We start from the raw sequence: 21,466 nt of genomic DNA on the forward strand, positions 1-21,466 counted from the left end.
CATTATTGAACTTTTTCTTACTTGAACAAGAGTTGTCAAAAACATAATTATCAGATGCGCCGTGCGCATATCAAAGGAAACGCCATCGGTAGGCCGGTCCGCCCAGCATGATGCAGAGAGACGAAGCAAATTCCAAACAAGAGCATCAAAGCTTGTGTCGGCACGTCAATCGGGACACACTACTTTTTACGCTTGCCTGTCTACATTTGGATAGAGCGCTGGTTGTATACTATATTTCAAAGTTCCATTTCAATGTAGCAAGGTTATTCTTTGTACAATGCACAATCGCCGCAAGAATATGGCAAGCTTTTCTCCTCCCACATTAACCACACGCTGTTTTAGTGTGCGCTGTCACAGGAAAGCTTACAACTGAGGGCTTTAGTATCCGAGTAAAATTGAAGGGTTGTGCCTGCAGTAAACTCAGATCTGCCACTTAATAGTTGACAGTTATAGTGGTCAGCTTTGCCAATTTCAAAGCCACATGGATCGCATCAATCCAAAAATGTGTTCAGATAAACGATGGTAAAATCTTCAATTGCAGAATATTTACAGGTGAGGTTTTTTTTTTTTTTGTTTTGTTTTTTAAATGAGACACGGACTCAAGGAATGTAAGTTTGTTGAGTGTGTGCGCGTGTGAGTGTGTTGAAACAGGAGAGAGCGAGGTCAGTGTTCTTGGACAAAAATAAACTCAAGACCACAATCGTGCTGCGTAGTGTAACAGCGCTCTTTACACAACATGAGTGTAGTTGCACTCTCTGCGATGAGGAAACTATTCACCTCATAATTCGATGACGACAAAGCAGACTCATTACTTGCCAGATCTCCAGACCAATCTTGTACTTTCTCACAGCCCCCATACACACACTCACAACACCCCCACAACTATAACACATACTCTTCCCACCTCCTCACTGTTACCATCCATGTGTCATCGACTGTTGCTAAGATACAGGCCTCCACCAAGTTTTTTTTTTTCCCACCAATGGTTTTGTCAGCGACCCCATTCTGTAAGATGACTTTTTTTTTTTTTTTAATTTGCCAATGTCTACAACTGTTATTCATCTATCAGCTATCGTGGTGGGCTCAATCTCTATTCCATGCTTTTTTTTATATTTGGACCAAGACACTCAACATAATGGATGACATTGAATGGATGACTGAGGGACAAACAACATACACAACTTTATGCGAAATGCAATCAGCGGTGGAATACATTCTGGTCTTCTCTGACTGCATATTTTGTTTTTCTTTTGCAAAAATGTTGAACAAAATTATATGAAAGCTGGAGTATGCAGTATGTACAATGCATATGTATGCATGCGGGTAAGAAGTAGCGCTCAGAATGTGCACACCAGTGTTAGTCTACATTATGTGACTATTTTCCTGGTTTGGTTCACATACATGGAAATTATACACGCACACACGCAGGCGCACGCGTACACATGACACAATTGTGTACACTAGTGGAGCCTGACAGGGTAATCTATCTCCATTGTGGGATGTAAAGTACTCTCGGGATGCCCAAGACACACCGTGAGGCAGACGCATAAAAACGCACATACATGCACTTATTTTCCAACTAAGAGTTCTCACACGTTCCAGTTGTCAATCCGTTGCTCTACTCAGTCCTACTTAAGCTATCAAAGACCTCCGCCACGTTTGAACAAAATTTGGAGGGGCAGGGGGATGCCACTACTATTAGCCAGCCAGACTCTGGAAATAACAGTAATACTGTTGTTATTGTGTAGCCACACACAAGCAATGAAAGGCAATGATATCTGACATTTCCAGCGATCAACGTCTTGACGTAGTAATATAAGTAAAGACTTATTTAATTGTGACTTAAACGGGGAGTTGAGAAGAGAAGTAAATCTAAAGAAATGTGTGCATTTTACCAACGATGTGGGATCAAGTTCATATTCTTTCGCATTGCATATTTCACCAAAATAAAAACCAAAAAAAAAAAAACAATGTCGTACATGTGTAGTACTTCTGATGTGTAATACTACTGGACAAAAAAATAGCAGGCGAACACAACAGCACATCTTACCTTTGCAATCATAATTGTCCTAAGAATCATCCTAAGAGGGTCTATATTAGGGGTATCCAAACTTTTTCCTCCAAGGGCAACATACAGAAAAATAAAAGAACGGAAATGCCAGTTTGATACATTTATATTTTTTTACTTATTAAACACACTAAAACCAATCAATCAATCAATTAAATATTCATTATATAAATTTTCTATTTTGAAAAACTGCTGCTCGGGGCTTTAAGATTTTTTAGGCTGGCTCATGGATTTGCATCCCACAAGAAAGGCTCCGCACCTCCACCCGCAGCAGAATCCCATCTCATCCTTTGGAAGCAAACCAAGAGCATTCTGTAATAATCTGACAAGAGAATCATTATCGTGATTCGTTTACAAATTGGATCTTGACACCCAGCAGAAAGCGGAGGAAACCATTTTTGTTTGTGCCTCATCTTTATTCACTACAGATATTGCATCACAATTAGATGCCTCTAGAAAAGCTTTATTAATAGGAGTAGTGGTAGTCCCCATCACTCACATGCCTCCACTTTTTCATCAGGTGCACTTCTAATACACACCCACACACACATTTTTAATTAGCATTGGGGGCCATGACAGTAGTTATTTTTGGTATACGCGGCGGGCCGCTAGGCCGCAAATAACCCCTGGGCTCTAGTTTGGATACTTTTGCTGTATAGAAAATGCAGAATGGCTACAATTTCTGAATTTAGATTTGGTAATCTACGCTGCATTTTGACATTGACATTGAGTCACAGTATTGTTTCATGTTTTTCAACCAAGGCATTCAAAACAAAATTGCTACTCATGAATAATAACACAATACCCTCTTGACACATTGTAGTTATTATGGAAGCAAAGGTTGCCAATTTAAATGTTATAAATCATCAGTAGCTCCAGTTACAGTAGGTGAGTAAAACAGGCAATAGAGGCACAGGAAAAATTGTTCGTTTTTAAAGTATTTCTTGAGCAAATATGCATGAAATGAGTGTAGCATTACTAAGATTTTGGACTTATGTTTTTCTTTTTTTTTTCCACGTTAGAAGTGTGAAACCTAAAGGCAATATCAGAGCAAAAATGTTTTTTATCTGCATCCCTTTTGACTAAAATGTCTATGTTCTGCTGCCAGCAGATTAACCGCACAGAAATGCAACAGTGCCATTCATTGCAAAAATTTGCCTTCAACCTGCTTACAGGATTTCTTTTTTTTTTTTAATTTTTGCCCGGTTGCAGATGAGTGATTGACAAAAAAAAGATCAATCAGTCGAGCAACACAAAGACATTGTCAGTGTGTGTTGGTGCCTTACTTTGCATCAACATAATCACATAAACATTGGCCACTTGGAGAAAGCACAAATTATATCGTGTTATTATTGTCATTTGAGGGCAAAACATAAACTGCTGCCGAGCTCACATGTATAATTAGTTTAAACTAATGCGGTAAATGTTTTTTTTGTTTCCTCTATGTGCAACAGTGATTTGTTTTATGTTTTTAATAACGCTAAACACGAATGAATACTAAATGTCTAAGTGAAAAAGAAAAAAGAATGCCATCAGATATATTTTGAAGGGACATGTTTTTTTGTGATTCTATTGGCTTTAAAGGAACAGACTGATCAAAATTCATTTTCCAGTATTTGATTAGTGAGTGCGTATAAAGAATAAAAGCGCATAACATTGATGTACAAAGTAACCCTAAGGAAACATACTTATTTCCAATGACTATTCCTTACACCGACTTGCTCCTGAAATTGTGACTTCTAAGAATATAGAAGGGTGTGAATGAAAAATAAAAAAAAACATGCAAATCAATGCCAGGATTTGATTGTGGAGCTGAAGGTATAGAATAATCAATGCAGGGAATTAATGAGATGACCCATCGTCTTAATATAATATTTTTTTCCCATGGGAGTGTCAAGACCATAAAATAGATTTGAATATAATTATTGGGACTTTCACGTGATTATACTCAATAAGCCAGTTCAGGCCAAATTGTGGATTTCCATAATATTTAACGAAAATAATCTACCGTATTTTTACGGCCAAAAGACGCGCCGTATCAAAGGGCGCAGTACCAGTTGAGGGTGCTATTTCTGTATTTGATACATAGATAGAACGCACCGTATCATTGGGCGCAAACAGAACCGAGCAACCGAGCAGTCGCGCTGGCTGCTCAGTCGCGCTAGCGTGTTTTTAAAATGGCAGCAGGAGTTCGGTGGTACTTTATTTTAACAACGTGCTGAAGTTGTCCTCATCCAAAAATGCACCAAGTCCTTGTCTTCTGTATCCAAGATAAACAGCTGGACACGTTCTCCACCAAACACGAGAGTCAATATCAGTCTGCCTCGCCGTCTCGTTGCCGCGCAGCCCCTCAGATGGGATGCCGACACAATCCCGGTGTGAGCAAGTCACTAATCAACAAACAATGTGCGGTCCCGGTGTAACATCAAAACTAAAACTATCACCCCAAATCAACTGAATAGAATAAGAGTGTAGGCCCAGCAAAATTCCACCTCCCAGACTACCAAACAATACCTTAGTTTACATGCATGCTGTTGGAATTTATCTTTAAATCAATGTTAGAATTTAATTTTAAACCAATGCAAACTCAAATTAATAATCTGACTCCAATTTGTGACTTTACCCAACTCTCACTCATCCAACAATATGCGCGCTCGTTCTGCAATAGAAAGGTATCAGGAAGCCGGCATTTTCACACACGAGTGGATTTATTCCTAACACACAAATCTACAACTTGAGTTTGGGTCCCTCTCAATACAGCTCTCTTTGTCTTCGCTGTTCAGCATTAATTTATAGACACAATATGCAAATGACACAGAGACAAAGGCATCCTGGCATGATTCTATTGGCTATGTGTATGCTGCAGTTAACTTTAGCTTGCTTCTCTTGGTCTTTCTTCAAGTGGTGGCCCCTCCTGCTTGTGGCTGAAGGGTCCAGTTTCTTGTGCATCCCTTCCCCCTCGAGGTATCTGTCTGCGCCAGGCACCGACCTAAAACCTCCCAAACCTCACATTCTTTCACTTTCTTTTTCCAACTTCACCAGCCACACACACAGCATTCCACAGAATAACAGTGACACAAGATGCAGGACATCGAATAAAACTAGCCAGGTTTAAACTCTTCCACTCCTTTAATGCACACTAAAACAGAAGATAGCATGGCTAGCGTGGCTAGCTGTTTTTAAAAAAGCAACAGTTTTTAAAAACAGCAACAGTATTTTATTGAACTATTTAACAATGTACTCACATTATTATTAATCAGTCATCATCCACGAATCCATCAAAATCCTCTTCTGTATCAGAAATAAACAGCTGGGCAAGTTCTCCCACAAACACGCCAGGTTCCCTCTCGTCATTGTCAGATTCCCCGTGTCGCTGCTGCGTGCGGCTCCTCATGATGCCGTCTTTTGCGAAAGCCCTAACAACAGAGCTAGCAGACACATTTGCCCATATAGGGGCATTGGGGGCTGCTTTGCACTGGGGGCGTGCCTTTGCGTTGTCATTCACGCCCATCTCCCCTCTCACGTCCGCCTGCTGTCGTTAGCCACGCCCTCCTTCTCTCTATATAAGCAGTGTGCAGGCAGATAATGTACGCAGTCAGCCCAGCGGTGCACTTTGTCCACATAATGGGTGCTCCCCTGGACCAGTTTCAGGACTTTAAAGTGTGCCATAATACGGTAATCTAAATTGGGCTTTGCTTTCGAATTAAGGCCAAAGAAAATTTAATCAAGATAGAACTAGTGGCACTAAATAGTTTTTTGCCTCAATTGTTGCAATTGTTTAGTAGGATTTTAATCAAGGCTTATCAAAGCAACCTTGAGAATATCCTGTTGGAGGACGCATGATCTTCTGTTCTGACAATGGGCATATTTTGCTCCAGAAAGCTTTGATAGCATTGAGATTTCATTTTATTTACATTCATGACATGTTGTTTCAGTTGTTGCAAAACAGCCCTAGAACAAAACCGAGCTTCCTCCATGCACTGTGCCTGTCTGTAAACAGAGTTCAATTGACTTCCCAAAAAGCGACAGTTTTGTCTCATCATCCTACAGGCATTCTTCTGAAGCCTTGTGATTTATTAATATGCATTTTGGGCGAATTCCGGTCTTGTCATTCTCAAGTTATTTCATTGATCCTTGTGCATTAACCCTTGCGTTAAAACACCTTGCAGAAAAGCTTCCCACAGGACTGACGTTCAATGTTATTGATTAGCCAAGCATCCAAAGTGTGCAGCATAATGTAGCCTGAGTGAGCCCACATATAGCACATCTCATGTTTCACCTTAGGGGGGGGGATGAAGAAATTGTCACATAACTAGCTGCCCAAAGTGCTTAAATCTGTGGCCAACTGATCTCTTGATGATTGCAGCAAAATAATTGAACTACAAAGAATTTTGAGATTTTAGTGTTACAAGCTGCCAAACATAAATTTTCCTTTCAAATGTATGACAAGATGGTGTGTCAAACATCAAGCCCCCTTGCATGGAATCCTGTACTTCTTTGTGCTGCACACATGAAATCTTCAACTTTGAGGGCCCTATTTTCTAAGTCTAATTGTGTGTATGGGTGGATCTTTCTTTCTTAGGGTATTTTGGCAGACTTAATATAAAATTTCGTATGCTTATGTCATTCTTTCTTTCAGTTGCCTTTTATCCAGTGGACGATCATGGAATGGCTGTGGTTGTCTTTGCTGTTGCTGGCAGCAGCATGCAAGGGACAACAGTGTCCGAAACGGTGTATGTGCCAGAGTCTGTCGCCATCGCTCGCAATTCTCTGCTCTAAGACAGGCTTGCTATTTGTTCCTGTTGCAATAGATCGACGTACTGTGGAGCTTCGGCTTCAAGAGAACTTCATCACAGGTATATTGGCAACATTATTTAACAATGTTTCTTTCCTCATGCTCAACTCAACTGTATTTTTAGAGCAATAAGACAACCACTGCTGCATAGAATTTACTGTACATGGAGCAACAATAAGTCAGTAACAACAAACAATAAAGCAAATTAATAATGAAAACAGTAAAAAGCACAGAAACAGTCATATCAAAAATAAGTCAATGCTGAGGCAAAAGTCAAAGAATGAAAATTAGTTTTAAGATGAATTTTAAGGATGGGGAGCGAGGCGCTTGCTTAATGTTAATCCAAAGCGAACCACCTCTGATGGCGTCTATTCCGCAGACCTGAGGCACCAGGTAGGCACATCGAGATGGAGGAGATCAGAGATGTAAGGGAGAGTGATACCATTTAAAGATTTGGAAAAAAAAATAAAAGAATCTTAAAAAGAACTCTAAAATGCACGGGGAGCCAATGAAGGATGCCAGAGTAGGAGCTATGTGCTCCTGCTTACAAGTACCTGTCAAAAGATGAGCAGCAGCACTTTGGACCAACTGGAGATGCTTGATGGAGGATTGGCTGACTGCAAAATAAAGTGCATTTCAGTAATCCAGCCAAGATCTGACTTATTGAATCACTCTTTCAAAGCGCTTTTGAGAAAGGAGATACCTTACCTAGCCAGCTGCTTAAGATGACAAAAGTTGGATTGAACAACAACACCAATTTACACAGTCCAATTTAAAATCAATGTCCGGTTTAAGGCTCAAGTTCAAGATGGCTTTAGATAAGGAGCCAGGGAGCCCAAGTCAGCAGGATAGGAAGTGTCACTGAGACCAACACAATAACTCTTGACCCTGTTCGAGTCATTATTTTCTTCCCTTTACAATCAATCCCAAATGCAGCCCCGGAGGACCAGTGCTGGACATTTCTGCCCTTGTGGTATAACTAGATTTCCGCCAACTAGTGGGGAATGGGGATATAATGTTGTGCTCATAAGTATACACACCCCTAGAGCAGGGCTAGGCAAATCTATTCCTCAAGAACTGCCTGTTTTAGAGGTTTCCCTCCGCTAACACACCTGATTCAAATGACCAGGAAACTTGGAAATCTTCTACAAAGCTTTCTACTCCTGATTGTGCCTTAATTGTTGCACCATTAACCTCTTCACACAGCTGTAGTTATTTAGGTTCCGCAGCGGCCTTGTACTTTGAGCATTGGACTATGGCGTGCATGCTTTATTTTGCCGGCTAATTAGTTCCTCCTCCACATAATATAATTTGACTGAATTTTTTATAAACATGCTAAATATGCCGGATCCACGATGGCATTCCGTATTATAATTGAAGGCCGTTGCATTCGTTCATGAAGCAGTTGCCTCCTAACTTTAGTACTCATTCAATAACAGTGTATATTTTTCCACCTTATTCAAAGAGGGGACTTTTGATGTGAGATGTCAGCTATTAAAATTGTTAGCGGTGCATACGTGTTTAGACTTGGTGGATGTGAGGCACTCCTGAGCTGAATCTAATTGTATACAAGCAATTAAAAAACTAATTATTTTCGTTTAAGGCTTTCAGCCACAGTAAATTAACTTTTTTGTCTACTCCTTTCCAGCTGTCCGGAGGAAAGACTTTGCTAACATGACCAGCCTGTTGCATCTGACGCTGTCCAGAAATACCATCAGTCAGATCCTTCCTTCAGCTTTCAGTGACCTGCGGCGACTACGAGCGCTGCATTTAGACTCAAATAGGTTAACTGTTATTAAGGTAAACTCAAAGGATTGCTTTATTATGGTTTGAAATGAGATGTTTAGATTTTAAATATCATTTAGATTTTAAATATATATATATATATATATATATATATATATATATATATATATATATATACACACACACACACACACACACACACACATTACACTTGAAGTTAGGAAGACGAACAACCATCCACGCTCTCACCTAGGGGCAATTTAGAGTGTTCTATCAACCTGCCATGCATGTTTTTGGAATGTGGGAGGAAACCGGAGTACCCGGAGCAAACCCACGCAGGCACGGGGAGAACATGCAAACTCGACACAGGCTGGCCGAAGCCGGGATTGAACCCATAACCGATGCTGTCTCTCACTGTGAGGCCATCGTGCTAACCAGTCGGCCCACCGTGCCGCCCCGCCGAGTGGTTAGTGCATCTGATTTGCAGTCTAACATAGGGGATTCGAATCTGAGCTCCATCCATATCCGTTTGCAGTTTACATTGTTTGTTCTCTGTGTACTTCAGCTTCCACTTGCGTTCCAAAATCTCTCATGCCATTCAAGGTTCATTGGTGAATGTGAGTGTGAATAATTGTTTATCTATAAAGTCCATCCGCTGCAATTGGCTGGTGGCCTGTCTAGGGTGTACAACACCTCTGGCCAAAATTCACAGAGGGCTCCAGCTCACTCGCAACCTTAGAGAGCGGTATGGAAAATGGATGTATGAATTTTGTTGAAATGTACTGAAGCAAATGTTCAGAAAAGTGTGTTCATGCATGATCGAGTTTAAACAAGTGTGTCTATCTGAAGTGACCACGTTAGTAGTGAATTCCAAATCAAGTTTAGCATGAAAACCCAAAGCAGGAACAGGTAAATTGAGGGCTTTACATAGCTGAGTAAATTCAATCAAGCTCGTATTTGATATTTAAACATATTGTAGACTTTTAGTATGTATTCATTTGTTTTTGCCTCATTTAGGATGAGCATTTCAAAGGCCTCACCAACCTTCGCCATCTAATTTTGGCCAATAACCAGCTCCACTCCATATCTCCCCATGCTTTTGATGACTTCCTGTCCACACTCGAGGATCTGGACCTCAGCTACAATAATCTTGCAAAAGTTCCTTGGGACACAATTGGACGCCTAACAAACGTCAATACCTTAAATATGGATCATAACCTCATTGAAAATGTTCCTCAAGGAGTTTTCACCAACCTACACAAACTTGCCAGGTAAAAAAAAAAAAACAGTACATATAAATTCAATAGTATCCATTTTTCTTGCTAATAATATGGTGGGATTTATGGAATGATTTACTGTGGAGCAGTGGAGATTTCTTTCCCGTTTATCTCTGACTGCCAAACCATACTCTTTAATTTTTACAGACTGGACATGACATCGAACAAACTGAAAAAAATTCCTCCTGACCCTCTGTTCCTGAGAATTCCAGTGTATGCAAAATCCAAAGGCAGTCCCCTATCATCCTTAGTTTTGAGTTTTGGTGGAAACCCTCTCCATTGCAATTGTGAACTTCTGTGGTTGAGGAGGCTGACCCGAGAGGATGACTTGGAGACATGTGCTTCACCATCAGACCTGAGTGCCAAATATTTCTGGACAATACCCGAAGAGGTGAGAGTGTTTTTCGTGAATAAATAAATTAAATACATAAAAAAGCAATTAAAAAATCTCTTCTACTTGATTTAAATGTGCTTTCTCCTCTTAGGAATTTATATGTGATCCGCCAGTGTTAACTCGTAAGTCACCTCAGACTGCGACTATGGAGGGTCAGCCAGCCAGTCTTAAATGTAAAGCAAACGGGGATCCAGAACCAGAAGTCCACTGGATCAGCCCTGAAGGGAGACTGATCTCAAATGGCACAAGGTAATTCTCTAATATGATATCATGATAGATTTTCAAATAATTAATTTATTCTTTATTTTAAATAATGGCGAGGGGAGGTGGGGGCTCGGTGGCCAGGGAGTGAAACGTTTAGGTCCGCTCCACGTTGAGCCACACCTCAAACAGCACTCTGCAGCCACGGCTCACTCATTCCTTGCGGCATCACACATTTGCAACATAATCAGGGCGTTAGGGAGCGCACGCCAGAGTACGCAGTGATAGAATAATATACAAATACGAGTCACACTTGCTGGAGTTCATGCGTGACACTTGCAAGTAAACAGCAAGACCGCCTTACACCGCCTGATTGTAATTCATGTGTGATAACTTTTTGTCACCAAATTGTGAAATGCGCCGGTCGGGTGCAGCAGGAACGCCCAGTGGCACGGAAATGGGGACGCTTGCGTTTTTACGCCGAGCCCATAGTGTTTGACCAGTTGCTTTTCACCGAAGGTCAGCTGAGATAGACTTCAGCATGGGCTGATTATCGGTTTACCCAGGTTTTAAGAAGTCAAGGTTTTCCAACATGTGTAAGAAGGTAACATCAGCTATTACCAATTAAGCCGTTTTTTTCTCTCCTGCGAGCGGTCATGGACGCTGGACGAGGAGGGACGGAGCAAGACAAAACTCATGACAAACACAGATGCCTTTTTGCTCTATCCATCATCCTTAAAGAAAGGCCAGCAGGTACTCTCCAAGGATATGAGTAGCCTGCGGGTCTGTTCTAAAAATGATGGGACCTATGACTTGCTAAGAAGAATTAAAACAGTAGAAGGATGTGAATGAGTTTTTATTTATTTATACTTAACTCTTCTGTTTATTTTCAAATCCTCTTTAGATTGTGTTCAATGGGGAAAAATGTTCTTTTTATTTTCTGAAAATTTTCAAGATAGGACATTTTAGGGCTGTATTTTAACACTGAGATACAGCAATATTTTGATGGTTATTATCCCATCAGAATATAATATCGACCCATGCCTACATTGGCTTCAGCTCAACTGTGAACAAGCAAAGTTGTGGAAAATGGATGTATTTATAGTTATTTTCTAACTTCTCTGGTTTTCTATAAATATCCCAAACTGCTGTCGGAACAGATATTGTAGTTGCAAAAAAGTTTCACTCCAGTAATTTCCATAAATGTAAGATAGCAATATTTGAGGTATCATTGGAAATAGTTGTATCATCATAGTCAAAGTCAATAACTGAGTTTGAGTCACTTTGAACTTTCAAACATTTGTATTTTATGGATTTTAGCAGAGTTAAATATCTGCAAATTCATGAACGCTGAATCCAGTATTGATTAGAAAATGGAAATTCCCAAAAGAGACATCCATTCACTGAATAATCTGCAAGTCATCCTCACTTGCTCCACTGCACTGCAGCAGGCTTAAAGATCCATCCATATCTTTCCCACTTATCCTGTTCAGGTTCACGGACTAGCTGAAACCTATCCCAGTTGACTTTGGGTGGGATGTGGAGTACACATTGGACTCCAATCAATCAAAGGGAGGGCACATATAACCGTTCATGCTCACATTTGCACCAATGACTCTTCAAAACAGCTCCATATGGAAATGTCTAAACCAAGATTTGAACTTTTGACTCCAAGGAGGATATTTTTACCATGTATTCCACTGTGTTTCCCAGGCTTAAACATATTCAAATCAAATTTGAACTCTTAACCATGATTTCTTTCAGAACATTGGTTTTCCCAAATGGAAGCTTGGAGATCAATGTCACCTCTCTAAAGGATGCAGGGAACTTCACCTGCATTGCCTCTAACGCGGCTGGTGAATCCACAGGAAGAGTGGAACTGGTCGTTACACCAATGCCCCATCTGGCTAACAGCACAAGCCGTAGCAGAGACCCGGCAGAGACTAGAGAACCTGCTCCTTCTGACATCCTAACCTCATCAAAAGTCTTGATGCCCAACAATGAAACCCGAGCCGGGGATCGCAGGGTTTCCTTGGTGGAGCTGACGGGAAACTCTGCCCTCATTAGATGGAGCAGTCAGACAACTATGTCAGGCGTCAGAATGTTCCAGGTCCAGTACAACAGCTCAGGGGATGACACACTGGTGTACAGGTTGGTCTCTCTAAATGTCTAATTTTACATTTCAAATGTGTTTTTGCATATCAGATCTTTAAGCATGCTTGGAAAAGCTCTTCAAGTTGGTTTGTGCTTGATGCATGTAAGTTCCGAGTGGAACTGTGACATGCGGAATCCGGCTAGCACAATTTATATGCTCTGGCTGCGGTTGAAATTCTCTCAGTCAATAGGAGGGAGTGAACAACTCGCACCAATAGAAGGAAGCTTTTTTTTTTTTTTAAACACAATAGACTGTCATAAACAGTTTTAATACATTTAACAAAATAAACACAAAGACCTGGGAAGTAGAAAACAGGTATTACTCGTCTGCCATGTTTTTCCATGTGGGCAGTCAGTGTAGGTTGCAAATTTTAGTCGGTGCGTGATATAGAAAATTAAATGACGTAATTTCTTTGCATGCCGTTTGGACCTCGCAAAATAACCCAAGCTTTAGACGTCCTGCATATTTGCTGTTGAGTGTCTGCGTGCATTTGCTTGTTTTGATAATCAGTGGGCTTCTGTTGCTGCCTTGTGGTTGAGAGCAGATGATAGATGATACACATGGAGATTAGCCAGTCATGCGGTAATAAATGGCTAATCAACTGAAAATATGAATAGTTCTGCAGTGGAAAAGAGTTACTGACAATCCAAGCAAGGCAAATTTAAGGAGGTTGACGGTTGAATGCAGTCAGGTCCGGCGTGGGATTCCTTTTCACCCTTGGCGTTTCAGGGCTCAGATCGGTCAACTATAGGTCAAAACAAAATGACGATGATGTCATACAGTTATTAGTGTATTGATCACAATAACTTACCATTTGTTTCAATGACATTCATATTGAATTTGATGAAAAATCTAATTTAAAAAAAAAATCAGGCGTGGGTGAGTCCATGAGGAAGATGGAGTGACATTTTATTTATTTATTTTAATGTCACTGACCTTCAAATTGGAGTGGGAGTCATTCTGAACGGGAGTAGGAAGGATGGGAGTCATTTTCACCTGGAATTCATTTTCTGTGGCTGCGAAATGGGGATGGGGGTGGATTTTCACTCCCATACCACCCTTTGTCCATATATAATGGAGTAGTTGTATATACGGCTGCAGCGATCAAATATTTAAGTATCCTACTGAAAATTCTCAGGAATAATTGTGTATTTGGGTGAAGGAAAAATACATAATTTTTTATTTCAAATGTAGCAATAACGGGTCAATTACTTAATTAATTAATGACGGCTAGAGTTTAATGCCACCAATAAACTCGACTGCCACTCGGGGCACCATGCATGTTTATAGATTTAATTCAAAATGCTTAAATGCACGAAAAACCACTTGAAATCAGTCATCAATTAGAAGGATGCTACATTTGAAGAGCTTTGACTTCATATTTTTAAGCTTAGAGGTTCGTAACCTTTATTTAAACACACACTGTACATGAGGCCGATTCATGATGTCCAAGTTTACTCTTGGAAAATGTACATTGCAAGAAAAAAAAGGAGGAGGAAATGAGGACTTAATAGTGCAAGATAGAAAAAATAAATTGAACTCCAAAGTAAAAGTTTCTTTGCATAAAGTGATGGAAATTTTCTAATTCAGATGGGACTCAATAAGGCTAACTTCACCACTCAAACCTGATTTAAAGCACCATTTTTTACACAATCAGATTAATTCTGCCAATGTTGCAACTCACAGTTTGAAGTTGGTCCCCATATAAAAAGGCGTGGAAAGTTCGCCTTGAATCGAGTCTCGCAGTCAGCGGCCAGTCATTTTCAGGAAAAGATAATTGCTGGAGGAATTTGGTAAAAACTCAAAATTAAAACCCAATGTGGTCCTGTGGAACACATGAGAGCTTTGAAGCACCTTGCTGTTGCGGTGCACCTTGCTGTTGTGGTCTCTGGGACTCTTCTGAAGTGCGCTACAGAGAGTTTTTGTTACACTCGTTGCAAAAAGGTTTTCTGGCTTCGCCATTTAAAACTTGCCAGTAACAGGGGTGTCATACTGCAATCCTGGAGGGCCGGTGTCCTCCATGTTTTCCATCGCTGTTGATTGCAACACACCTGATTCAAATGAGCAGGATACTTATCAGGCTTCCCTCGAGCTTGCTGATGAGTTGATCATTTGAATCAGGTGGATTCAAGACGGGAGAGAGTTTGAGACCCCTGATCTATATTATGAAGACTGAAGAACTGTGCACAGACAAGAAACATCAGAACATTTTGAACGGTTAAAAGTTGTAATTGACAGGACGTTTCATTATCAAATAGTTTCTTCTGCACACAAAAAGGCATTTTCAGGTCTTGTGGCTGTCCTCTTTTCGGTATGAAAATCCCTGGAATGTTTGCATGTCACAGTGGGGGTCGTCCTTTCTCCCCTTTCATAGACAAACCACCTTGCTCCTCGGTTCTCGATGGAGATGACTTGGGATCCTCTTGCGGCTTGTGAAATGTTCAAGCTAGAAATGTTAATAATTTTAAAACAAACAAATAATTGGTTTTATCATTTTAAAGATGTCCTTTATTAGTCCCACAATGGGGAAATTTGAGTTAGTTAAATTCCATACACTGTCATGCTCTATCCCTGGTTACATTTTCACATAAATGTCTTTGAAAATCCTGGAAAAGCCCAGTTTATTTAGAGGACTGATGCTCGCCGGTTTCCATGGCAACACACACCAGGAATGGAAAGCTATCTTTCTGTTAGGATGAAGGCAGTGAGTGGGCACACATTATGTTCGGGGTATGTATGTTTTTGTACTGTATAAAAGTGATCTGTCCAGATTTACTCCTCCCATTGCCGTTAAACTAACATCTCCAAATGGGATGAACCAATCAACAAAAATATGACTTGAAAATAGCACAGCAACAGCCCTATGCCTTAATGACACTATCCACATACACATAAGCACCATGGAGTTTAATCCCTGCATTTAAAATGTTTCATAAATCCAGTCATGCTGATTTCACACGAAGGCGGTCGTACAGTACACTGGGTTGACTGTAAGTCTACAACTGAAATTGGAAATATATATATATATATATATATATATATATTCCCCCCCCCCCAAGATTCATGATGCTGCCAGAACGGCCAACTGTTCCAGATTGCCCAAAATGTGTTACACAAATATGACCATGACCTTATTGTCAGGGTTTTGCGTGGAGGTGGAGGACCCAAATGCAGGGAAGCGAGGTAGGGGTGACTTAAAGGGTATTTAATTGGAGAAAACCAAAAGGCAAACAAGGAACTCGGATATGCAGAATGATCAAAGTACAAAACAAAGATCAAAGTATCAAATTCTAGAAAAGGAACTTGGACGTGGCATGGAACAAAAATCACTAGAGAACACGACAGGAGACATGCAGGAGGAACAACTGACGTGGACAATGAACCGACAAGAACTGAAAGCAAACAAGGAAATAAATACAAAGTAACGAGACAACGAGGAACACCTGTACAAGATACAAAGGGTTGGAGGGAGCAGATTGGTTATCACTAGGGAATGGGACGGCAAGCACAGGTGGACACGATCAGCTTTAACAAGTGACACACCAAACAAAAAGAAAAACATAAATTCTGCTACCGTAGTACTGAGTGCTAAAAAACAACAAACACAGACCATGGCACTTATTGTGGCCGATACATGTGGTTTTTCAGATATTAAAAAAAAATAGATAAAAAAATCTTGGGTCACATCACCCCATAATGTTGAAAACTAGCTAAAATACTTTTTAGATAATAGCCACCTGTTTGACGACACGCAACTTCCACCAGTGTCTCTGGTAACGTAATGCTTTGCTGTGATAGCTCGCAGATGAGTCCAAAGTTATCTGTAAGCAAACAACTTGACGCAGCCCCAATGGCTCCTGGTGTGAATAGACTCAGACCAGCCGCGAGAAACAAACATGGTCAATAGCAGAAGAGTCGATAGTGAACTGAACGCCAACGACTTGACTCGGTCCGATCAATGCTAGTTTTAATAGATACATATCAGCGGCGAAAAACAAGGGCAGCCGCACAAAGCGAAATTCATTGGCAGTTTTCCCGTGTCCACTAATGAGCAGACTAGAATTTCGTGTTTACGACAGCTTTATCCGTCATAAAATATCAAACGACATCACACTGCACTGTTATAATGAAATAGTGTCAGTGTCATATTGTAATAATACTTGTCTGCAACATAATGTTAGATATGTGATACTGCACCGTACACGCTATTCCTAAATTGACATATTACACTGAGTGAGATAAATATTTCCGTTGTAAAGTTATTTAGCAGCTCATTTCGCATTATGTTACATTCACTAGACACCTATTTTTTTTTTTGCATTATTGCAGTCCTTATTACATTATAGCTACACAAATGACTATAACCCATGAATGAAATAAGAATTTATTGATGATTAAAAAAACATATGACAATTGCACATGAACCATATTTCACTAGATTTATTCATATTCTTTCTGAAATCTGTCACTGAAAAAAAAGTTCATTATTTCTATATTTTCTTCAAATATTGATATCATAAACGCAAGTGAATCTGAGTGCAATAAATCCAAATTCATCACTTCGCTTTCTTATTTCTTAACATGCCCATGTTCGTAACCATTGAAAGTCCATTAGAGAGGATGCGTCACCGCATAGCCTTTTTGGAGTACAAAATAAAAGGCAATGCACAATGAGTGCATGTCCATGTTTGCGTAGATCCTCCCGCCTCCTGTCTGTCTTTGGTCAATATCCATTAGCAGGGCTGAGGCACTTTACTTTGAAAAGAGAAGAGTGACGAAAAGATAGGGAACGAAAGTGAAGCGGCGCAGAGAGGACAGGATAACATGTATATAGTATATTGGTTCTCAAAACAGAAAATCTTCGTGGGTGCAGTGTTTTGTTATGTCTATTAACTCAAATCCAGGCAATGATGTCATCTGTTCCTTCTCAGAATGTTCTTAATAGGACAGTTGTCCTATTTTTTTATATCAAATTTTGACCACCATAAGGCACACCATACAATTGGGCACATGTATGGTAAATAATACTACGCTAGCTTAAAACCACGCACGCTACAACATATGTTCTTAAAAAGGCAGCGGGAGCAAAATTGAGTACTTGTATTTTATTAAAATATTTAACACGCCAAGTTCCCTCATGTCATTGTCAGAGCCGGTTTCTTTGCTGAGCAGGTCATCAGAAATGATTTCAGCTTTTGCAAAAGCTCGAACAACAGTGCAAGCAGACATGTCTGCCCAAGCATCCACAATCTATTCAAAAATGGTGGCGTAACTCAGACTCTTAGTAAAGTTGTGTTCGCCATGTCATCCGCCGCTCGCAACTTCACTATGAACGCTCGAGTACATCTGCTGCACTATACAGTATACCGGTACTTATCGGGGGGTATGTCTTGAGTGTGTCACCTGGCAATGCGCGCAAGCAGTCAAGCGGAGCGCTCATCGACATGACAACATTTCCAGATTTCGGAACTCATTGCACACATAAGCCGCGCTGTATTATAAGGCGCTCCTGCCCATTTTGGTGAAAATGTAAGACTTTTAAGTACCATCATCCGATCCACTTCTCCTCGCGAGGGTCGCGGGCGTGCTGGAGCCTATCCCAGCAATCTTTGTGCAGCAGGTGGGGGACAGCCTTGACTGGTTACCAGCAAATTGCAGGGCCGTCCAAGATGAACTACACACGCGTTCACAATCACACTTTGGGACAATTCAGCGTGTCCAATCAAGCTGCAATGCATGTTTTTTGGAATGTAGGAGAAAGCAGGAGTTCCCGGAGAAAGGTTGAAGGTGTATAAGTGTTATAGTCACCCCTTTCAGGGGCAAGCTTGAGCTAACACTTTACACTTTTAAATTACTGGTGATAAAATAATCTAAATAATAAAAATGAAATATATCATGATATGCTCCATTTACAAAATCGTATTTAGAAAACCTATTTTGCACAAGTGATTAGAAAGTTTTCTTCATCACTTATAGCCCAAAGCTTAATGACTCTTAAACTCCAAAGGCATGGCAAAAAAAAAATATGTCAAGGTATATTCCACATCTGCTTTGCAAACATGTTCAACATTTATTCCAGACAACACCACAGGGGCTTCATCCGGACTGCTCACATTACTTCCCGGTGGTAGATTGTGCACATTGCAGTCACTGCTGAGAGCAGTCTTCCATGAAATCCACCCGCATTTCATTGCCCAGAGTGATCATGTTAATTAAAACGAGTGACATCTGTGCGTGAGTGTGTGTGCGTGTGTGTGTGCTGGTGGGTGATAACTTAGTGTCAAAGGGGATAATGTTGGAGCAGGTGATGAAGGAGAGTATAGAGTATGTATGTTGTAATTTGTGTTGGGGAAGAAGACATTTTTCAGTAAACAGTAGAGCGCTGCATGTCGTGTGTCACGTTAATGGGGAAAATTCATTCATGCTTGAAGGCATATAAAAAATAGTGTTGTTTTTGGCAGCCAGTTTCAGTTTTTTATCATTTAATTTATTTTTTTTAGGTCAGTTCAGACTCTTCAGTCTAGTAAAGTTTTAATTGACTAAGATTCTGAGCATTTTAGTCTCATTTTAGTCATAATTGTCCTCGAGTGTTTTAGTTTCATTTTAGTTGACGAAAACGGATTGTGTCTAAAGATAACCGAGCAGCGTTGGCAAATGCAGGTCCAAAAAAAAAAAAAAACTACCACGGTTTGGCATTTGCCACAGGTAGTTCTGCTCAACCGGCGGATAAACGACCTGTCGGTGAAGTATTGAGGTTTTTAATTCCTGAACCTGGGTTTGCCACCTCTGCCTTTTAGGCCAATTTTGTTTGATGAGAACTGATAAAGTTTTAATCAAAGAAAATTGTACTTTAGTCTCTTTTCAGTCATGTAATTCTAATAAATTAAGTCCGGTTCTCATGAGCTCCTATCCAGCCTATTTTATATGTTGCTCTGTTCCAACACACCTGGTTCAACCGATCAGCTTATCAGCAAGCTTTGCATGAGCCTGAAAACAATCCTGATCTTTTTCATCAGGTGTGTTGGAACAGGGTAATCTATAAAACAGGCAAGACAGGAGCTGACGAGGACATATTTCTTTTTCCCCCCCGTCGAGTATGTTAGAAGTACACACACGTCATTTTAAATAAAGTAGCGTCACATTGCCACAAAAAAAACCTCTCACACTTACACTCACTCGAGCGTGCGCACCCCAACACATACATACGCTAACCCACATTTCACTATCTCACAACAAATATGCTGACACTTTTTCCCCCATCAGTTGTTTCTCACTAACATCCAGAACGCCTTAAAATGCAAGTAAGACATTTATCACTTTGCTATAAGCTTTCTAAAAAGCAAACTGATGTCACATGACTTACCTCAATTTCAATATGGGATGCTTTGCGATGACTCTTCTGATTCATGTTTGCCCCCCCACCCCCTTGTGATTTTTGCGACCGCATTTCCCCATCTTTCGTTTTCTCTAGATCACGTTCACTTTTGCCGAAGACACACTGCAAAGCCTCATTTCATTTGGCACATCACTATTGCCAGGACAATGTGTACCGAGGCGCTGCAAAGGCCAATGAGGAATTACCGTATTGAATATGTGCTCAGTTTTGTTCACAACTTGGCATGGTAGAGCTCTCTGCTATAATGTCATAATATTGTGTCTACTGTTCGGCTGTGGCCTATATCATCTTGAATTCTGGCTGCATGATTCACTTCATGCGCACCTTGGCCAAAATAAGAAACACAAGCACCTATCAACATGGACACACACTGCTGTTTTGTCGCAACTCCATAATGAGTCGGTAGTTCAGAACCCGAACAAGCCTAGTTTTATTTGTTGTACCTACTTTCTCTGGTTTCCGTAGGCTTTTTCATCCAGTTTTTCTTTATGTCTGCACGTTAGTCCGTCTCTCCTTCTATTTTGCATAATTTGTGTGTTTTTGTGTGCTCATTAAATCTTCCACTTCCTGCGTAGAAGATGGAATATTTGCTCTCAAACAGTTTTGCTCCCTCACAGATCTTCTCCTTGTGCGTTCTCCTTTCATTTGCTGGTAGCTTTCCATACTTTTAAGTCATGTTTCATATGTTCTCATCTGTTTGACCTCTCATCTCGCTTGTCCTGCCTCACATTTCCTCTCTACTCTTGGAGGATTGCTGAACTCAGCAGAAAGCCGGCGGCTGTCCAACCCATAATCCCCTTGTTTGGCATCTTGCTGCTGTTTTCATCATCGTCCCAAATCGATGTTTAATTATCCAGCGACATGGCCACCCCCCCCCTCTAACACTCCCGTTCTCTTATCTGTCCACTAACAACCCAGCCTTCAGATCCTCATTGATGGAGGAAAGAATAATTAAAGAGACTCACGGCACAGCATTCGGCTGCAAAAATGGAGTAGAGAAGGAAAGGAGAGGTGAAGAGAGTAGCTGGAGAGCGGATGAAAAGAAAGATGATGCATCTTAAAGAAAGTGTCTACAAGGGGAGGAGAAGATGACAAATTAGTGAGGGTTTCAGGAATTAAAGAGGATTTGGATGGTAAATAGGGATAATAGATGATCTCTCTTAGCTCCTACAAATCTCAATAAAACGTAAGCAAATATAACAATCAGTTCTGACCTCTTTCATGTGGTTTTCGGAGTTTAAAAAGAATGTTGGAACATACAGTATATTACAATCATCTTTCATAAAATAAAGAACACATTATTTTCTGCTGTTTCAAAGGCAATGTTATCAGTTCTACATGCATAAGTCTAATCACGTTAGGATCGTTGTCTACTGTAGCTCGTCCTTCTTATGTGTCACCATGGAAAATAATATTTTTTAGGAAGTGTTCTGC

The 21,466-nt window shown here is 40.4% G+C and overlaps 1 protein-coding gene and 1 long non-coding RNA gene across 9 annotated transcripts in view; one reads left to right on the top strand and one right to left on the bottom strand.

The window, feature by feature from the left end:
* Window positions 1–21,466, top strand: part of LOC148333637 (leucine-rich repeat and fibronectin type III domain-containing protein 1-like protein) — a 143,312-nt gene that overhangs the window by 78,638 nt on the left and 43,208 nt on the right. For all 8 annotated transcript variants that reach the window (XM_088300575.1, XM_088300570.1, XM_088300569.1 and 5 more), the window contains 6 exons: window positions 6,708–6,924; window positions 8,512–8,663; window positions 9,627–9,880; window positions 10,034–10,277; window positions 10,372–10,529; window positions 12,246–12,632. In XM_088300575.1, coding sequence (XP_088156701.1) covers window positions 6,732–6,924; window positions 8,512–8,663; window positions 9,627–9,880; window positions 10,034–10,277; window positions 10,372–10,529; window positions 12,246–12,632 — 1,388 coding nt within the window. In that variant the 5' untranslated portion in view covers window positions 6,708–6,731. The remainder of the gene's footprint in view (window positions 1–6,707; window positions 6,925–8,511; window positions 8,664–9,626; window positions 9,881–10,033; window positions 10,278–10,371; window positions 10,530–12,245; window positions 12,633–21,466) is intronic.
* On the bottom strand, window positions 11,983–14,648 carry LOC148333638 (uncharacterized). The gene is made up of 3 exons (XR_015844234.1): window positions 14,491–14,648; window positions 14,321–14,416; window positions 11,983–13,381 (listed from the first exon to the last, which is right to left on the bottom strand). It is a non-coding gene; the product is annotated as an uncharacterized LOC148333638 (long non-coding RNA).

Source organism: Idiotropiscis lumnitzeri, chromosome 7, assembly GCF_059441095.1.
Source record: "Idiotropiscis lumnitzeri isolate Australia: NSW breed Sydney's pygmy pipehorse chromosome 7, RoL_Ilum_1.0, whole genome shotgun sequence".
Lineage (NCBI taxonomy): Eukaryota > Metazoa > Chordata > Actinopteri > Syngnathiformes > Syngnathidae > Idiotropiscis > Idiotropiscis lumnitzeri.